General features: G+C 40.3%; 2 protein-coding genes across 2 annotated transcripts in view; one reads left to right on the top strand and one right to left on the bottom strand.

Annotated features, from left to right (window-relative positions):
* Positions 1–208: 208 nt before the first annotated feature.
* On the bottom strand, positions 209–17,190 carry LOC134667282 (ribonuclease Z, mitochondrial). The gene is made up of 18 exons (XM_063524621.1): positions 16,750–17,190; positions 15,781–15,967; positions 15,113–15,234; positions 13,887–14,101; positions 13,177–13,245; positions 11,794–11,861; positions 11,358–11,523; positions 10,732–10,867; positions 10,037–10,181; positions 9,456–9,551; positions 8,120–8,274; positions 6,650–6,868; positions 3,889–4,031; positions 3,237–3,406; positions 2,300–2,477; positions 1,425–1,555; positions 829–927; positions 209–661 (listed from the first exon to the last, which is right to left on the bottom strand). Exons 1-18 carry the CDS (start codon positions 17,007–17,009, stop codon positions 374–376), a joined length of 2,847 nt encoding a protein of 948 aa, XP_063380691.1. The 5' UTR covers positions 17,010–17,190; the 3' UTR covers positions 209–373.
* Positions 17,191–17,498: 308 nt separating this feature from the next.
* The window catches only part of LOC134667279 (uncharacterized), a 92,633-nt gene continuing 89,638 nt past the window's right edge, over positions 17,499–20,493 (top strand). The window contains exon 1 of the mRNA XM_063524618.1: positions 17,499–17,883. Coding sequence (XP_063380688.1) covers positions 17,784–17,883 — 100 coding nt within the window. The 5' untranslated portion in view covers positions 17,499–17,783. The remainder of the gene's footprint in view (positions 17,884–20,493) is intronic.

The following is a 20,493-nucleotide window of genomic DNA, read 5'->3' on the forward strand; positions in this document are numbered from 1 at the left end:
TCCACATATTGGATCAAGATATTGAACGGATGGGATACCACCCTAATAAGCAACACTCGAGATGTTGTTTTTTTTATATCCTAAAACTGGATTATTAAAAATAAACTAAGAAATATTCAACAATATACTTTATTGTACACATACATACAATATACTTAGACATTTCTTTTACTACAAACTAGTAGTTATCTAATAGATACATACAATAAGACTAAAATGAAGCAATTAAAGTGACATTAAATCTAAATTTTACATTATAATCATATGAGGCACAATTCCATAAAGGCTAAACATTACTATTATAAATAAAAACTTTGCCTCAAACAATTCAACAATACACAGCCAACCAGATTCAACAACTAGCAACACTATATTACGTTTGTTTTTTCGACTCTATGGCAACATCTTCAATGTTGTCCTCTATCTGTGCTATCGAGTCTACAGTCTCTTTTACATTACTCTGTTCGTTAGCATTATCTGTGGTGTGAGCGGTGTTGCTAGTGGAAAATTGTCTAATACCCGAGAGGGTGGTGCTGGAGGGTCTTTCCTTCCTCTTCACGCGGGAGGCGGCCTTCAGTTCCATGTCCACGCAGTGCTCGGCGAACATGTGTTGGAGGGGCGCGTACATGTGCGGGAGAAGGGGCAGGTCGCTGAGTGTTACCTGTGAAAAAATGTTTTATTGTAAGTAAAATAGTTCTAAGTCTTTCTGAATCTGGGATACCAAAACCATCGGAGGTTCGCGAATACACAAACAAAGGGTAAATGGATACTCAATATTTCAAACATGCGCGGTAAAAATCTTGATTTTACAAATGTTTTGTCACTAACCTGCATATTGTCAAACGCGATGCCGACGTTGTTTTCGTTGAGTATTTGCGCGTTGAGGCGCGGCAGTCGCGCGTATCTCTGGCTGAAATGCGTCAGCAGCTGGAAACATATTATTTCATTGACGTGATAACGTCTTATAAATCGATGAACGCCGGTAGCATGCACGAAAAAGTGTCACGTTATGGACAGATCTCCATGGCAACGTTGTGGACAGATCTCCATGGTTACGTTACGGAATGTTATGATAATGTTTTCTTATGACGTTGTCACGCAAAATTATCGTCCGTAAACCGACTTTACAGACAACCATATTTTTTGAGTTACAGAGGTTTTTTTCAGTAAATATATAATTTCGTGATAAAGAGGTGATATTGTTTTCTCTTGCCTTGTATGCAAGGCAAGTCAGAAACCTATACAAATTACAAATACTAGATATTGAAACGATATGAACTTTTTTGTTTAATGAAACGTCACTTTTGACACTAGTTTGACACTGACATATCCGATCCATATCGTTTCAGTATCTAGTATTTGACGTATTTCATTGTTCGGTTCGAATAAAACTGTATGTATCTTGTAAGATGCATTGCACATACCGTGTACTTGGCGTTCATTTTGTGTCCAATATCTATCGCTTGCGATGTCGTCGAGTGCATTTTGACCCTCGCCTCGTCTGCTAGCTCGTCCTCCATCGTCGCCTCGTGTATGAGGATGGTTGAGTCTTGACCTGGAGACAATCAGGGAAGTTATTACAGAAATATGTCAAGTATTGTTGTATTGTGACTTCTTAGTCACAATACAACACTACTACAACGCGCCCGACTATACGCGTAGTATTGTACTACCGAGTTTAGCCCGATACTGATGAGAGCTGCTGACGTCAGAGCTGGCTCTATTAGCCTGTAGTACTCACCAAACTTGACCAGTTGCTCAGTAGGCAGCGTATCGCCACTGTACGTGATCTTGTGCCCGGCGGTGGTGATGGCGACTCCGAACGCATTAGGGCAGTGCGGCACGAGGCAAGTCAGTACCGAGTTTAGCCCGATACTGATGAGAGCTGCTGACGTCAGAGCTGGCTCTATTAGCCTGTAGTACTCACCAATCTTGACCAGTTGCTCAGTAGGCAGCGTATCGCCACTGTACGTGATCTTGTGCCCGGCGGCGGTAATGGCGACCCCGAACGCGTTAGGGCAGTGCGGCACGAGGCAAGTCAGTACCGAGTCTAGTCCGATACTGATGAGAGCTGGTGACGTCAGAGTTGGCGCTATTGGCCTGTAGTACTCACCAATCTTGACCAGTTGCTCAGTAGGCAGCGTATCGCCACTGTACGTGATCTTGTGCCCGGCGGTGGTGATGGCGACTCCGAACGCGTTAGGGCAGTGCGGCACGAGGCAAGTCAGTACCGAGTTTAGCCCGATACTGATGAGAGCTGCTGACGTCAGAGCTGGCTCTATTAGCCTGTAGTACTCACCAATCTTGACCAGTTGCTCAGTAGGCAGCGTATCGCCACTGTACGTGATCTTGTGCCCGGCGGTGGTGATGGCGACTCCGAACGCGTTAGGGCAGTGCGGCACGAGGCAAGTCAGTACCGAGTCTAGCCCGATACTGGCGAGCGCTGCGGGTGTTAAGCCTGGCTCTTCTGGGTCCATCTAAAAGTATCAAAAAATTATACATATTAGATGAAACATATAAATAAAATAACTATATCGAAACAATTACGGGATCGGTAGTCTATGTTAATTAACCAAGCAAAGCGAAGGTCTCCGTTCCTGCTTGGCAAAAATACTTTTGAATGGCTGTCCGGCTGTTCTCCTATACAGGTCGCGTATACCAACAGATTTTGAGAAATTTTGTGAGTAGGTTACAATTGTGTCGAAGTCTAGTCAAAGGTCCCACTTTGTCGCTTACCATAAGGACGAAATTTGCTTGTATCTTTATACGAATAACCTGTCAAAGCGTCCTTATGGCCAGCGATAAAGTGGGACTTTTTGCTTGAAAACGACACAATTATGTTTTTAATTATTATTTTTCAAATTGGCGGAGCCATGGGGGTTCGTAAGGTCTACATACAGCACTGAGAGATACTAGTTAACCCTTTTCCGCACCAATCTACAAGGTTTACCCGAAAAATCCAAATATATTCCAATTAATCCAGCTTTAATCCGCATTGGGCTAGCGTGGGGACTATAGCCCAAGCCCTCTCGCGCATGAGAGGAGGCCTGTGCTCAGCAGTGGGACGTATATAGGCTGAAATGATGATGATGATGATGAATCCAGCTTTAATTCATTTGAAGACAACTCAAATTTCCCAAAAGTGCAATCTAATTTGAATCTTAAATCGGTATGCTAAAGTTGAAATTCTAGTGGCGTGTATGTGGATATCTATATGCGATAAATCTAACACTTACCAGATTCTGATTAGGTATGAGCGTATACTCGGCGGCAATTTTCTCGAACTGTTCATCGTACATGGAGAGCCAGGTTACAATTTGACCAGGCGCTAGCAGCAGTAGGGGAGCGTTCTTCTCTGGCGCGTTGGCGAACGCGGCCGCGCGGGCTTGCAATACTCCTATTAAACCTGGATTATATCACATTTTAAAATGGGTATACAACAAAATTAAAATTTAGCTTAGTAACTAATACAATACTGTCAATAAGCAAAATCTTGTAGTCACTAATTTACCAGCGGAAAAAAATACAAAGATATCGAACGCGGCCGAAATATGAAGGGCGGTGCGAGTTAGAGCTAACTAGTCAGTCAGTCGGTCTACGTCAGGGGCCTGTTTCTCAAAAGCTTGTAACTTGTAATACAAGTGGAAGTCCCTTTCTAACAAAAGCTATCAAAAAGTGACATCCGCTTGTATTACAAGTTACAAGCTTTTGAGAAACGGGCCCCTGGTCGCCACGGAGGTTGGAAGCCACGACAGATATATTTAAATATACTTAGTTAAAACAGGCAGATTGGTTCTATTTTAACAAAACATTATTTATTTTTGGAAAAGGTTTGTCTAGAATTGTCCTATTTTGGCCTATATTGCATAACTTATTTTTTTCACATACCTATGTGATGATCGGCGTGTAGATGTGATATGTAAATAGATTTCAGTGTCCTAAGCAGTTCGTCCACTCTCCTCGGCCCGTAGAACCGGACCAGCTGTCCGAAGGTGCCTTCCCCGCAGTCCAGAAGTATGGTGCTTTGATCGCTGGCAATAAAAACATACTAATGTGAAATATGCTCAGGTCGATAAGTGGCATTTTACAAGCTTTTATTTAGTTTCATCTGACCGTTGTCTGTCTGTCTGTGTGTAATCAAATCTTGCAAGTTAAATTTGATCCACTTCCCGGTTTCCGATTGAGCTGAAATTTTGCATGTATGTATAAATCAGATGACAATGCAATATTATGGTACCATCGAGCTGGTCTAATGATGGAGACAGAAGGTGGCCATAGGAACTCTGTGATGAAACAACGCAACCTAATTGTGTTAGGGGTTTTTAGAATTGTCTCGATGAATATTAGTTGTCCGTCGTAAGAAAAGTACAGTCACCGATAAAAGCTTGTACCAAAAATGAAATTTTTGCCAAAAACTTATTCTACTCGATTCTTTACCACGTGAAATGGATGTCATTGTGTAACTATAACCATTTAGTGATGTCATTAATTAATTCGTTCAGAATTAGTCACATTATTGAATAGTTAAGCTCGGTTTCCCTAGGATAGCGGTGCCGTCATATAGCGGTCGTCTCCATACAAAATAATACGGGTAAGTATGAATGTCGTAGTAACGATGTTTAGGCACTATTTGCTAAGGGCATTTTGCACCATCCCACTAATCCAGGGTAAACCTGGAGTTACCATGGTTACCAGTACAATCTGACACTGGGTCAACGGTTAGCCCCGGGTTAGTGGGATGGTGCAAATGGCGCTGCGGGCTTTTTTCTCTTAAGGCTTGGCCACACACAGAGCGCGACGCAGCGCCGCGTCCGCGCCGCGTCCACGCCGCGCGACCGCGGCACATGCTAACAGGTTACCGACGTCAAACAGACTGCGTCCCGCCGGTATCACGCCCCGCTTCTGTCGCGCCCCGCGCCGCGCGGCCCCTAGCGTCCACGCGGCGCGTGCGCAGCGCTGCGCCGCGCGGACGCGGCGGCCCGCCGCGTCTCGCAAGGTCACGTCAGTAGGATCGGACGTTAGGCAGCGAGCGGTGCGCCGCGTTCCCGCGCGGCCGCGCCGCGTTCACGCGCGCCTTGAGGGCGTGTTGAGAGCGTGAGGCCGGCGCGATCGGCGCGCGCCCTGTTTGACCAGGCTTCGCGTCGGCATCACGCGGCGCTGCGTCGCGCTCTGTGTGTGGCCAAGCCTTTAGCGCAAGACGTCCCGTGCCACTCGATTTAAATTTCTAATAAAACGCAAAGCCCTTTTACATTTTGAACACTAATTTCAGGTACATAGAATTCAAAATCCTGTAAGATTTTGATATCAAATCCAACTCACTCAACATGAACAATGATAGCGCTCGTGTTCCTAGTCTTGCTCGGTATACAGCTGCCGGTACCCAGGAAGACGATCTTTGGATACTCGTTGCTGGAGTGGTAAGCTGCAGAGATGACAGACTCCCCCTGCATAGAAACTTGATTGGGGGGGTCAGTTATCTCTGCAGATTACTGTACATATAATTCAAAACCTGTAAGAAGTTAATATCAAATCCAACTTACTCAACATGAACAATGATAGCGCTCGTGTTCCTAGTCTTGCTCGGTATACAGCTGCCGGTACCCAGGAAAACGATCTTTGGATACTCGTTGCTGGAGTGGTAAGCTGCAGAGATGACAGACTCCCCCTGCATAGAAACTTGATTGGGGGGGTCAGTTATCTCTGCAGATTACTGTACATAGAATTCAAAACCTGTAAGAAGTTAATATCAAATCCAACTCACTCAACATGAACAATGATAGCGCTCGTGTTCCTAGTCTTGCTCGGTATACAGCTGCCGGTACCCAGGAAGACGATCTTTGGATACTCGTTACTGGAGTGGTAAGCTGCAGAGATAACATACCCCCCCTGCATAGAAACTTGATTGGGGGGTCAGTTATCTCTGCATATTACTGTACATAGAATTCAAAACCTGTAAGGAGTTAATATCAAATCCAACTCACTCAACATGAACAATGATAGCGCTCGTGTTCCTAGTCTTGCTCGGTATACAGCTGCCGGTACTCAGGAAGACGATCTTTGGATACTCGTTACTGGAGTGGTAAGCTGCAGAGATAACATACCCCCCCTGCATAGAAACTTGATTGGGGGGTCAGTTATCTCTGCATATTACTGTACATAGAATTCAAAACCTGTAAGGAGTTAATATCAAATCCAACTCACTCAACATGAACAATAATAGCGCTCGTGTTCCTAGTCTTGCTCGGTATACAGCTGCCGGTACCCAGGAACACGATCTTTGGATACTCGTTACTGGAGTGGTAAGCTGCAGAGATAACATACCCCCCCTGCATAGAAACTTGATTGGGGGGGGGGGTCAGTTATCTCTGCAGATTACTGTACATAGAATTCAAAACCTGTAAGGAGTTAATATCAAATACAACTCACTCAACATGAACAATAATAGCGCTCGTGTTTCTAGTCTTGCTCGGTATACAGCTGCCGGTACCCAGGAACACGATCTTCGGATACTCGTTACTGGGGTGGTAAGCTGCAGAGATAACATACCCCCCCTGCATAGAAACTTGATTGGGGGGGGGTCAGTTATCTCTGCAGATTACTGTACATAGAATTCAAAACCTGTAAGGAGTTAATATCAAATACAACTCACTCAACATGAACAATAATAGCGCTCGTGTTTCTAGTCTTGCTCGGTATACAGCTGCCGGTACCCAGGAACACGATCTTTGGATACTCGTTGCTGGACTGGTTATTCGAGTAGCGCAAGTTTTGGACCTCCTCCCGGAACTTATCGAGGCAAGCGCCGAAGCCCTCGACGTCCATGGTCTCCTGGTAGTAGTCTTGGACGTGGAGCTTTGGCTCGGCCGATCTGGAAAGGGATTAAAGAATTAGACCTTAATAATCACAATATAAGAACTAAAATACAGTAATCATGTATTCGACTGTTTCACTTCAACCAATAGCTGCGTCTCTATCAGATTCACATGTCAATCTGTTTTTTGTCCTTTGCTTTGAGCGTCCTATTACAAGAGTAAGTTACTACTACTAAAACCTAAGGGGTCATCCATTAATTACATCACATGTTTAGGGGGGGGGGTCAAGAAAATGTGAAATCTTATGATAAGGGGGAGGGGGAGTTACAAACTTTGTGACGTCACTTTAACTTTATCAGTAAAAAAATATACAGGGCTGTTTGGTACATCGTTTTCCAAATTGAAACGGCAGATAGGTTATAGTGTATACAACATTATTTGCGGTATTTGACGTCTGTCACTCACAACAGCAATACTACGTAAAATGTCTTGCACATCGAAATCACAAAGGAAAACAACTGCACTGCAAACGTTTACGTTCTACGTCTTTTTTTTTTTAATTTTAGGGTTGGCCGGTCACCATCGTTATGAATCGGTAGTCGTCTAAGTAAATCAATATGAATTTTTCATTTTTCTTTTAATAAAAGTAAGGAAAAGGTGGATAATTAACTGTAAATATGGATATATTTATCGTCACCTAACAGACAACAAATTTGACACAGAAATAACATAAATAAACTTTAAAATAGATCCCCAGTTAGTTTACATTTTGACGATGGGTGCGACCTACTCGGTCGGTGTATTAAATGCATTTACCTTGCGGGAAAACCATATAATTCTAGCTTTATTTAAATCTCAAATAAAAATTCATTATACGTCACAATTCGATACCTCAGTCTACGTGCCATTCAATCGTAATCGCTTGCTGTGACAATCGATTTGGGTTAGTTACATCTCTATATACGTCAGTCACAATGTGTCAAATAACGCAAATAATATTGCATACAGTATAAGTCATTTGCTATCTTCTCAGGCCTAGAAATTTTTAATTTGGTGCAAAAAAATGTTTTCACTTCTATGACAGTTTTTCGTAAATTTCAAATTTTTACTTGCGTAGTAGTAAAAAAAAAACATGGCCAATTTTGTTTTTCTAGGCATGAGAAGATAGCAAATGACTCAAGCTATCTGCCGTTTTAATTTGGCAAACGATGTACCAAACACCCTGTATACCGCCTCCCGGCTTTCGTAGTATATTACATTGTTGTTGCTGTCTCATTCTAAAGAATAGTTGCGTTTCTATAACTCACCTGTCAATCTCCCTCTTGGGCCGTAGATGGAACATGGTAAGCGTCCTCGCAGAGTAAGTTTTCAATTTTTGTCCCTCTTCCTCTTCAGTCGTTTCTTTCGGCGGGCTGAGCTTATTCTCCGTGTTGATAATATTCTGGAACTGGGCCATGGCGATCTAGAAGCGGTTTAGTGACGTCATAGCAAGAAGCGATAAGCGAGCGTTTAGAAAAACACAAATGTTGACGTTTTTTGTGACGTTTTGTGTGACGTCTTTACAATAAGGAATAGTCAGTATAGTGGACAGTGGTATTAAAGATAAATAAATAAATAAATACTATGCGACATTTTTACACAAATTGACTAAGCTCCACGGTAAGCTCAAGAAGGCTTGTGGGTACTCAGACAACTGTATATATAGTTTTTTAGATTAAGATCCCATGTAAACCGTATTTTGACGAATAAAATATTGATTGATTGATTATAATATGTATATAAATACTTAAATACATAGAAAAACAACCATGCCTCAGGGACAAATATCTGTGTCATCACGCAAATAAATGCCCTTACCGGAATTCGAACCCGGCACCATCGGCTTCACAGGCAGGGCCACTAGCCACTAGGCCAAACCGGACGTCAAAATGCAAATGCAATATATTAAAAAAATATCATTTTTTTCTTGTGATTTGGCTGTTTATTTTATTTTGTAAATGATTGAAATCCACAAAGCCATGCATGCTAAGCCAAAGCGCTTACACCATTAAATAAATGTGGTCTGCTTCTGCTTCTACTAATTTACTATCCAGTCAAAGTATCGTAATGTGACGCCGCAGGTAAGTAGTACTTGCGGTTTTACTTAGTAGTAATCAAAGGATTAGCCGCTCGAAGCCAGCTACAAATCGAACGACTATACCCAGAGCGCCGAGATGACGTCACGAGGCAAGGTGCACAGATATTGTGACCGGATAGTAGCTTAGCTTACAGAGTCAATAAACTTGAAGTTTTTGCTATTGCCTGTAAAGATTTTGGCTTTTATGATTGAAATAATTCTTGGAACACTTTAAGGTTTAAATTAGTTTACTCAAATATGCAGCGACAACAAGCCGAAAGGTAAAACTTTATTGACCCAGCATCTATATTAATTACACAAACGAGTCTACCGCGATATAATTTCACAACTGAAACAGAGATGATGTGAGATGGTGCAACTCAGCTGAAACGTCGGAATTTAAGGTAAAAACCATGAAATTAGACCCGTTACGAGGCGGTAGACCCGTTTGTGTAATTAAATATGTGTACGAAACGCGAGAGTTTAAAGTGTTATACAGACCCAGCAAAAAAACAAGATCAACTCACCCTATTTTTCAGATCATCGATGCCCTTTATTTTGTTGGGACTGTTGGTCCTGCACATGGGAGGATGGGTACCCCAGTCGGCTGGGATGCTCGGGTCCTTAAATCAAATTCAAGAGCATAACAATAAAGCTGGTAAGGAACAGGTACACCCCTTTAACATAGACTGTCTCACTCTAACATTATGAGCTTGGCACAAGGTCTGGGGCATTCAAGTCTTCTTCTTCTTCCTCGCGTTAGCATGGGAACCGGGGTTCACTTGACAACTAATACCAAGAATTAACGCAGGCACTAGTTTTTACGAAAGCGACTGCCATCTGACCTTCCAACGCAGAGGGGAAACTAGGTCTTATTGGGATTAGTCCGGTTTCCTCACGACGTTTTCCTTCACCGAAAAGCACCTGGTAAATATCAAATGATATTACGTACATAACGTACATAAGTTCCGATGGTGGTAACAAGTGCGATGGACAGCTTCGGACCCACGAGTGGCGAGTTGTTGGGCCGAATTTGTCCATAGGACAAAATTACTTTTGTTTTGCAATTTCTGTAGGACTTAAAAGTTTCGTGTTATAGAGCATTTACCTTGAGTAGTGGGAAAACCTCAGGGTCTAACAGATGTAGCTTGTGCTGAGTTCGGTGGACGGCTTCGGAACCAAGACACGAGTTCTGCGAGTTGAGTATGAGGTGACGTGTTCTTGGGCCGAATTTCGTCATGAAAGCTTGGTAGCTGTGGAGAAATAAATAATAGTACTAGGTACATAAGGTTCACTCTCTAACAAAAACGCCTAGCATGGCTCAGAGGGGGTTTTAGCTTCATAAGATTTGTAGGTAGTTAGTAGAACTATTATAATTTTATTAGGGTTCCGTACCTCAAAAGGAAAAAACGGAACCCTTATAGGATCACTCGTGCGTCTGTCTGTCTGTCCATCTGTCACAGCCTATTTTCTTGGAAACTACTTTACCAATTAAGTTGAAATTTGGTACACATATGTAAATTAGTGACCCAAAGATGGACATGTTTTTTTATAATTTTAAAATACATAGGTTTGAAGTTATTTAAGAAAGTAGCCAAAAAATGACCATTCCCCCTTTATCTCCGAAACTACTGGGTCTAAAATTAAAAAAAAAATACACAAAATAGTTGTTTACCTATAGACAGCTATAGATGACTGGTAAACTATTAGAAATGTGCAGTCAAACGGAACCCTAGAAACGCGAGTCCGACTCGCACTTGGCCGTTTTATTTTTATTTTTCTGAAGTAAGATTGGAAACTTACGTTTTATGGTGGAACACCTCAGGAGGCGACAAGTGGACGATGAGTGAAGGTATGCTTTCTGGTAAGTTGGTGCCGTTGTCGAAGTGCGCCGCGAACTGCTCCTCGCAGAGGTAGCCGATTTCTGGCACTTCCAGAACTGAAAAAAATGAAGTCTTATAAATATGTAAGTAGACCATTTATCAGGTCATTTACCAGGGTATCCCACTCTTCAGCTGTCCCAGGAAATGTCTAAGAGCCTGCTATGTTCAAAAGCGAACCCTATTTCTATAAAGACAGGCCCAGGGTCGTCCGGCGTCTTGACGTCTTTGGACAACACTTATGTACCATCGGCTAGTACCTACTACATCTATTGCTCTTTAGCTGTCCCAGAAAATGTCTAGGCGTTTGTTATGTTCAAAAGTGAATCGTAATTCTATAAGTTAAGATTGTTTTTTGTTTGCACTCACCTATAAAGACAGGCCCAGGGTCGTCCGGCGTCTTCACGTCTTTGGACAACACTAAAGTAACATCGGCTAGTACTACATCTATCCCGCTCTTCAGCTGTCCCAGCAAAGGTCTAGATGTTTGTTATGTTCTAATGTGAATCCTAGTTCTATAAGTTAAGGTTGTTTTTCGTTTGCACTCACCTATAAAGACAGGCCCAGGGTCGTCCGGCGTCTTCACGTCTTTGGACAACACTAAAGTACCATCGGCTAGTACTACATCTATCCCGCTCTTCAGCTGTCCCAGCAGCGGTCCTGGTCGCACTCCCTTCTCGACGCACTTGGCTAAGTCTAGCGTGCCTAGACGTTTCTGGAAAAGACGGTCATTTTTGTCTGTGTACCATAGTCTAATAAAACAAGGTCTTCTCTTCCCAGAGTGACACAAGCCTACGTCACAATAACATGGCCGCTATGTGGTTAAAGTCAGGTCGTCCAGTAACAGATCCAGGCGGTATTGTATTTGGTTGGTTAACCAATAAATGTTATAACTACCCGAAAATGTACAAATTGTTTGTTTACTTTTACTTAAATACCTATAGATACAGACTATAATGGCCTGAATTATGAAGAGAGTACTCACCTTTAATGTACAAATGTACGCAACTGTTTGAAGTTTCATAAATTCGTCCTTTTTCTTGTCACGGGGATCTAAAAGAGAAATATTACGAAATTATAATTATGCCTTTATGCGAAACGCGAGCTAAACGCTGTTTTACATTTACTAAACCTCATAGTTACTAAAATTCAAAGAGTTATTGATTGCATTTTGAATTCCAAAATAGTTGAAAAGTCTAAGAAAATATCGTGCCTCCTGCTGTACTTGGTACTATGCCATATGTTTTGTGGTCATGTGGATTGTCAAACGTCAACTTTTGTTTGATAACTAGGGGATCTAGGGCCTAAGATAACAGTCGTATGCAGAAAACAAAATGACATGCTATTTTCTTTGTCACTCTTCCATATGAAGCGCTGGTGGCCTAGCGGTAAGAGCGTGCGACTTGCAATCTGGAGGTAGCGGGTTCAAACCCCGGTTCGTACCAATGAGTTTTTCGGAACTTATGTACGAAATATCATTTGATATTTACCAGTCGCTTTTCGGTGAATGAAAACATCGTGAGGAAACCGGACTAATCCCAATAAGGCCTAGTTTACCCTCTGGGTTGGAAGGTCAGATGGCAGTCGCTTTCGTAAAATTGATGCCTACGTCAAATCATGGGATTAGTTGTCAAGTGGACCCCAGGCTCCCATGAGCTGTGGCAGAATGCTGGGATAACGCGAGGAAGAAGAAGACTCTTCCATATTAGTGGGATAGAGACAGATAGCGTTTCGTTTCGCTTTTCTGCGAATGAGTCATTATGCCTTAGACCTTCTGAGCAACGCAGCTGTCATATTCGAAGCAAAAATTGTCTTATGGCTCCTCTACACGATGGGCCAGCGCCGGCCACTCCAAGGAACGCAGTCATGCGGTAGAATGAGATAGCAATATCTACCGTCTAACGCATAAATGCGTCCCTTGGAGTGGCCGGCGTTGGCCCATCGTGTAGAGGAGCCATTAGACAGACACCCTATAATATGAAAGAATCTTTGCGGAAAAAAAAATCTACAACTAAAGTATCCCAATAATGACAAACGCCTGCTATACTATTGACGTTGACAGCCGGAAGGGCCAACTCAAAGAGGCACAATGAGCCATTTCAGTAGCAATACTAACTATATTCTATATTTAATTGTTACTTTTACTGTTGTGAATGAACTGATGCAACGAATTATTTGAACCTGTGACGAATCTACAACTAAATTTAATGTTATAGGTACCTTTACGCCTTTACATACTATGATCAAAAACAAAATAACTAGACAAATAATTTAGGAGCTTCTAATGAACCCTTTGCTTTATAATCTTAATCTCTCTCTACTAGTGACGAGAGTCGATTGTTACTTGTTTTTATAATAAATAATATACCACGACTCCGATAGCGAAGGGACGCCTCGCCTTTTTGTAGCGGTGAGCGTGGTTTACGTTGTCGTTTATCTGTTACATTCGAATTTCAAATCTGTTTATAGTCATATGGTTTTAAAATGTAGGGATCCACATGCAATTCATTGGCAGGTAATCTCTCATATTCAATTACACAAACGGGTCTACCGCGATATAATTTCATTGTTTTTACCTTTAATTCCGACGTTTCAGCTGAGTTGCCCGTTTGTGTAATTGAATATGTGTACAAAACGCGAGAGTTTAAAGTGTTATAGGTAATCTCTCAATTGGATTCCGACACTTTAAAAACATACGACTATAGGCCATGTTGCATAATAAACTACAACTAATATTACAAGCGGAACTCCTTTTCTAATAAGTGAAATTAGCAAACGCAGAACGCAGGTTTATATAAAATTTTCGTTCACGCGGCATTTCGGTGAAAATTTTAACAAACGTTTGCGTTTGTGTATCAACGTGAAAGGAGGCTATTTTGAAGACAATTAATTTTTATGCATAAAAAGAGTGTAGTTTTAATTTTTAACTTACTTTATACTAGTTATGTAAGTACTTAATAAAATAATTAGAAAAAACGTTGTCAACGTATTTTTGGGCCATCCTGTATAAAAATTGCAAAAAATAAAAGAAACGGTCGTAAAGTAACAACATTTTTTGTCGATATCGGTGTACTATACCTGGACTCCTCGAAGACCTTGGCGTCGTTTTCCCCTCGCCCTCCCCCACCGTCCCGCGTTTAGATTTCCTCTCGCCCTCGCCCTCCGCCCCGCGTTTATAGTAATCCGTTTTGTCGTGTATGAACTGCTCGTATGTGAGCGAGGGGACGTCGCCGAGCCTGGGGCGCTTGGGCGGCTGCGGGGGTATCTCTGGGAGCAGAGTCAGTTGCGGCAATCTAGGGATAAATAGGCTTTATAGTTCATTTTTTTTATTACAAATGGGCTTACTCATGGCCACAGACTAGCCGAGACGTAGACGTAGCCTACGATATAGTTTGTTCGTTTGTCAAATGGCTCCTCTACACGATGGGCCAACGCCGGCCACTCCAAGGGACGCATTTATGCGTTAGAGGGAGCAAGTGATATTGCTATCTCATTCTACCGCATGGCTGCGACCCTTGGAGTGTCCGGCGTTGGCCCATCGTGTAGAGGAGCCAAAAGTTGTGTATACCTATATGAAGTTTGACCTGATCCACTGTCATACGCAATAATCATAAAATAATGTTCAGCACACATAATATTTAGAATTTTCTAATTGGAATTACAGCATTACTTATTGAATGTGATTTTAAAAACCATATTAGTACATGTACATACTGTACCATGACATTAAAATATAATTGGCAGAAAAAAAAACCTGGTTCCTGATATGGACATTCGCTATATAAGTAGTTCATTTTTTTTATAGTTGGGGAGCCGACGATGCTAAATGTGTAGTTACTCAAGCGTCGTATAGACCTACTGGAATCGAAATATTAGATGATAAGAAGAAAAAAGTTATATAAAGTTTTTTTTCCAGGAAGCCGGAAAGCGTCTACATTTTTTTTAAATTTCGGGAGGTTGGTGGAGGGTTAAAATATCGTTATAAAGTTATTGTATGTAAATTCAATGTTGACGAGTGCCCGTTGCTGAATACTAGATACATAAGGAAACTATTTGACCAAAAGTAGCAATTTGAAAGGTCAGGAGTAGGTTTACAACTGTCAAACTTACAGGGTGTCAAACAAGCTGTCCGTACTGCTACTGTGCATGCTGTCCGTACTGCTGTATTAATATTTATAATACTAGTATACGAGTATGGTGGAGGGTAGACTTAGTTTTTCTGCCAACAAACTGTTCTGCAGTTTGGCAGATAACTGCGTTTTGTTACACTGTATTTTTTTATGGATTTAAAAAAAAAGACTTACAGGTGCACATATTTGATGGTCATAACACTGTCCTCGAAGTCTTCTGTAGGGCTGCATGGCGCCATGGACACCTGCATCTCTTTCATTATGACGAATCTTTTTGTCGCATTGTAAAGGTCATCCTGAAAAGGTATGTAAATATTCATGTACAGATGTAGTGCATAATTATTTTCCATCGTTTTTTCACGGGAACGTAAGAATGTGTGTTGCTATTTCAGTCAGTCTCGGTACAAAGACTGAAGTAGCATAAAAATACGAAAGCTCCTAGTAGACAATTTAATGACAAGAACTATGAGTAACTGAGAGTTTCTTTTATTTTTTGGCATTTTTATTATTGTGACCTTTTTAATTATTTGTAGTCAGGATCGCGAGCCCTTTTCATCCTTATAAGAGAAAAAAAGTACCCTAAAATTTCCATACATTTTTCAAACTTTCCTTTTTGTTACCGCCATACAAAGTATATGGGCAAATGGTAACACAATAGAAAAAAACTCTGGGACATTTTTTTATCCAATCAGGATTGAAATAGCTGGTGATTCTGAGCAGAAATAACACATAAGTGGCAAAAAAGGTCACAATATATAAAAATGGCAAAAAATAAAAGAAACGCTAAACTATGCCTTATCTATACGGTCTTACATAATTTGATAATAAATCAATATTCTTACCAAACCCTCAGGTCCATGGAGTGTGATCTTTGGGACCCCAACATCCTGCAGCGTCAACGACAGTCCCGGCAGACCTCCAATATTCTTCCAAGTTTTACTTGTGATGAATACATGCTCCAATCTTGACAGTTTTACTTTATGCTCATGTGCCAACCTTTGGGTGCACTCTCCGCAGTTGAAAAGGTACCTGTATTGAACATGTAGATTTTTACATCATCAAAACTGGTTGGTTATTCGATTGCATTAATTTGTGTACAAATAACTTTTGAAATACATAAATTTATGCAATGAAAATGTGGGACATTGGTTGAAAGAAGACCACTTAATTTATTTTTTAACAAACATATTTGATAAATTTAATATAGGTATGGAATACAGAGGAATAATACTAGTTCTCAGGTAGCTATAAAATATCAAACTATAACATAGTAAAACGATTGCAAAACCATCCTGATTTATGATGCAATACTAAGGTAATAACACTCTTAATAAGAAGAAAGTCCTTTAATATTGTGCATTAAAAATATGTTAACTAATTGTTTAAAGAAATGACCATCGAAAAGATTAATTAATTTTGACGACTTTGTGCCCGGCGCTGTCGAGACAGCTGGGTCCTGGGGACGGGAGGCACGAGAGCTTTTCAGGGTGCTTGGAAAGCACCTCAGAGAAAAGGGGAATGATCCCCGTTCTGAGTCATGGCTAGTCCAACAGCCATACAGCGCCATACAGCGGGGTAACGCTGCTAGTGTGATGGGACCCGTTCTGAGCCATGCCGGGTCCAAACCGGTATGGCTTAGAACGGGTTTTAGTTTCTTAAGTTTTATACATACATAATATGTAAAATTGAATAAATTTATTTTTTCTTATTAAAAAATAAGCTAAATATGCCATTACAAAAAAAGAAAAGCAATTCTACAAGCTATGCAGTATATGTGTTACTGCTTGTAGCATATTGAATGTTGCACTTACCGTTTCTGATCAGTGAAGAGATAGAGCGTGTTAGGTACGCCACGAGCGCCAGATCCCAGCACTTGTAAATAAACGGTGCTAGGGCCGTACTTCTCCCCCTTCTTCGAGATGGTCTGCCGCTGCTGCTGCGCCTCCGCTATCCGCGCAGTGTTAGCCTTCGGCATGTTGGCTAGAAATTCCAACAGTTTTTTATTACTACCGTTCTTGAAATAACGAACGCTACTAGTTCTAGCTAATCTAAATACACTTGAACCGTACATGTGTTTTAAGGTTATATTTATTGTGAACCAATGTTTACAAGCATTTGAGATTTACTGAAGTTTAATTATTGTTTCGCCATATGACCATGTTAAGTTTTTATTAGTTTTTAGAGTATTTTTAGATTTTTAGACATTTTAAGAAATCTCCGAATTCTTCTTTTATTTTGCTGTCTTTTTTGACAGTCAGAGTCAGACAGTCACGAAATTGACAATGACAGCTGTTGTTTACTTAAGGCATTTACTCACGTATGTACCAATTTTATATCATAATCATTGAGTATTATATTCTTTGATCATAATTTACTTGGTCCTTATTAGGCACACATTTATTGATATTAATTTATATTGTTTTATATGTAATCAAAGAATGAAAAAATTAAATGTGACACTGGTTGATGGGAATATTTATGAACTTTTATTGACATTGCCATACGTAAATTATTAGTCGTCAATGGAGTTGGAATTTATTGAAATTTAATGATTAGTGTGGCAACATCGAATTAGAAAAATGGCGTTTGGTACAGCTGTGGGTTGCGCAATTTTTATGTAAATGTGCATGAAATTTATAATAAATTCGAAGTTTGAAGTGCAACAAATTATCGCGAGACAATAAGTGAATGTTTTGTAAAATTTACACTGTGAATTGTAGGATAAATTAGTGTTTTTTCGTTTCACAAAGCTGTGATGGACTGTGTATTTTTTGTGTTGTGGTGATGTTCGGAAGGTAATAAATAATGAAACGAAAAATCATGCGGCTGTGCAAATAATGTTACAATGATGGATAAGTTATGGGTGGTGTTGTTAGTGGCCTTGACCGGCGCACACTTTGGGCAGGGATTGCCGCTGCGTTCGACGCCGCACAGCTACCCGCACAGTAAGTCAATTTACACTTCATATTATCATGTTTTTGCTAATTTACTAGTAAAAACTACGTATTCATATGCTAAATCCAGTCGCAGATAGATGACAAGCCATTGCAAACTATTGTACTATTAACATATAAGATAAATCTATTGTAAATTGGACACCAAGAATACCAACATTTATTCCTGACCGTAGGCAGTATATAAATGATAACACCACCACTAAACTGATTGTACTCTACATTTCTACATCGCTGTTAAAAATTTACATTATTAAATTTTGTAGTAATTTGAAAATTCTATTTTTGAACAATACATTAAGGCACAATTATTCGAAAATCAGAAATACCCTCATTTTGGAAAATGATCTATTCCTATCCTTATTGGAATTAATTAAAATCTAACTTCTGAAACTTTGTATTGTTAAACTAAACTACACTAAACTTAACTTTAAAAGCTAACCTATATTTTAAATAACAACATTATACTTAATTCTAGGACAGACTATTATTCAATGACATAGAGATATAATAAAGTCTAGTTAGTCCTCTGTGTTAGAAAATCCTAAATTGTCCAGAAAAGTGTAGTCCCATCTGGAAGAAAAGATGTAATTTTTGTACTTTAACCAAAGGTGTGAAACTCTTCCTGTCAGGCATTCTCGGCTCTGTTCGGCTCAGCATTGCTCCAAGCAATTATTAGGGTTGAATGAATGAAATAGCCTTTATTTCAGATAAGTATTTTGTAGTACATTTCATTTTGTTGTTAACTTATATATATATCTAATCTAAATTTATATCTGTATGCCTTTTGTAGGCAAAGGCCTCCCCTAACTCTTTCCATTTATCCCTATCCTTTGCTATTGTAGTCCAGCAACCTCCTGCTGCGCTCTTAATCATGTTCGTGAAGTTGACCGCCCCATATCGAGTGCCCGCAAATGGCATATCTATATCGTTAGTTCATCGTTAGTTCACGTTAGTTCAGTATATTAAATCGTTAGGATCCGACTACAACATCGATTTTTTTAAAAAACAAAAGTGGGGAGGTCAACTTCACGCTACCGCCCCAAAATCGATTTTATGGTTTTTATCAATTAGAATCGATAGATAATCGTTAGTTCACGTTAGTTCAGTATATCAAATCGTTAGGATCCGATTCTAAGTATTTTTTTTTTTCAATTTTGTGGGGCGGTCAACTTCACGTGAAGTTGACCGCCCCATATCGAGTGCCCGCAAATGGCATATCTATATCGTTAGTTCATCGTTAGTTCACGTTAGTTCAGTATATCAAATCGTTAGGATCCGACGCATAACTTGTGTACGAATTTTTTTTTAAAGTAGGGGAGCGCCAACACCGTCTTCCGCTCCAAAACTGTATTTATGGTTCCATATCAATATTTATGGTTCCTATCAATTGGAATCGATATGTAGTCGTTAGTTCATCGTTAGTTCATGTTAGTTCAGTATGTGAAATCGTTAGGATCCGATTACATTACGTATTTAAAAAAAATAACATAAGTGCGCGGTCAACTTCACGCTACCGCCCCATAACCGATTTTATGGTTTCTTTCAATTAGAATCGATAGATAATCGTTAGTTCACGTTAGTTCAGTATATCAAATCGTTAGGATCCGACGCATAACTTGAGTGCGAATTTTTTTAAAGTAGGGGATAGCGCCAACACCGTCTTCCACTCCAAAACTGTATTTATGGTTCCTATCAATTGGAATCGATATGTATAATGTTAGTTCATCGTTAGTTCATGTTAGTTCAGCATGTGAAATCGTAAGGATCCGATTACATTACGTATTTTTAAAAAATAACATAAGTGGGGCGGTCAACTTCACGCTACCGCCCCAAAACCGATTTTATGGTTTCTTTCAATTAGAATCGTTAGTTCATCGTTAGTTCACGTTAGTTCAGTATATTAAATCGTTAGGATCCGACTACAAGATGGTTTTTTTTTTAAAACGAAAGTGGGGAGGTCAACTTCACGTGAAGTTGACCGCCCCATATCGAGTGCCCGCAAATGGCATATCTATATCGTTAGTTCATCGTTAGTTCACGTTAGTTCAGTATATCAAATCGTTAGGATCCGACGCATAACTTGTGTACGAATTTTTTTTTAAAGTAGGGGAGAGCCAACACCGTCTGCCGCTCCAAAACTGTATTTATGGTTCCATATCAATATTTATGGTTCCTATCAATTGGAATCGATATGTAGTCGTTAGTTCATCGTTAGTTCATGTTAGTTCAGTATGTGAAATCGTTAGGATCCGACTACATTACGTATTTAAAAAAAATAACATAAGTGGGGCGGTCAACTTCACGCTACCGCCCCAAAACCGATTTTATGGTTTCTTTCAATTAGAATCGTTAGTTCATCGTTAGTTCACGTTAGTTCAGTATATCAAATCGTTAGGATCCGACTACAAGGTGGATTTTTTTTAAAAACGAAAGTGGGGAGGTCAACTTCACGTGAAGTTGACCGCCCCATATCGAGTGCCCGCAAATGGCATATCTATATCGTTAGTTCATCGTTAGTTCACGTTAGTTCAGTATATCAAATCGTTAGGATCCGACGCATAACTTGTGTACGAATTTTTTTTAAAGTAGGGGAGCGCC

This window comes from Cydia fagiglandana, chromosome 9, assembly GCF_963556715.1.
Source record: "Cydia fagiglandana chromosome 9, ilCydFagi1.1, whole genome shotgun sequence".
Taxonomy (NCBI): domain Eukaryota; kingdom Metazoa; phylum Arthropoda; class Insecta; order Lepidoptera; family Tortricidae; genus Cydia; species Cydia fagiglandana.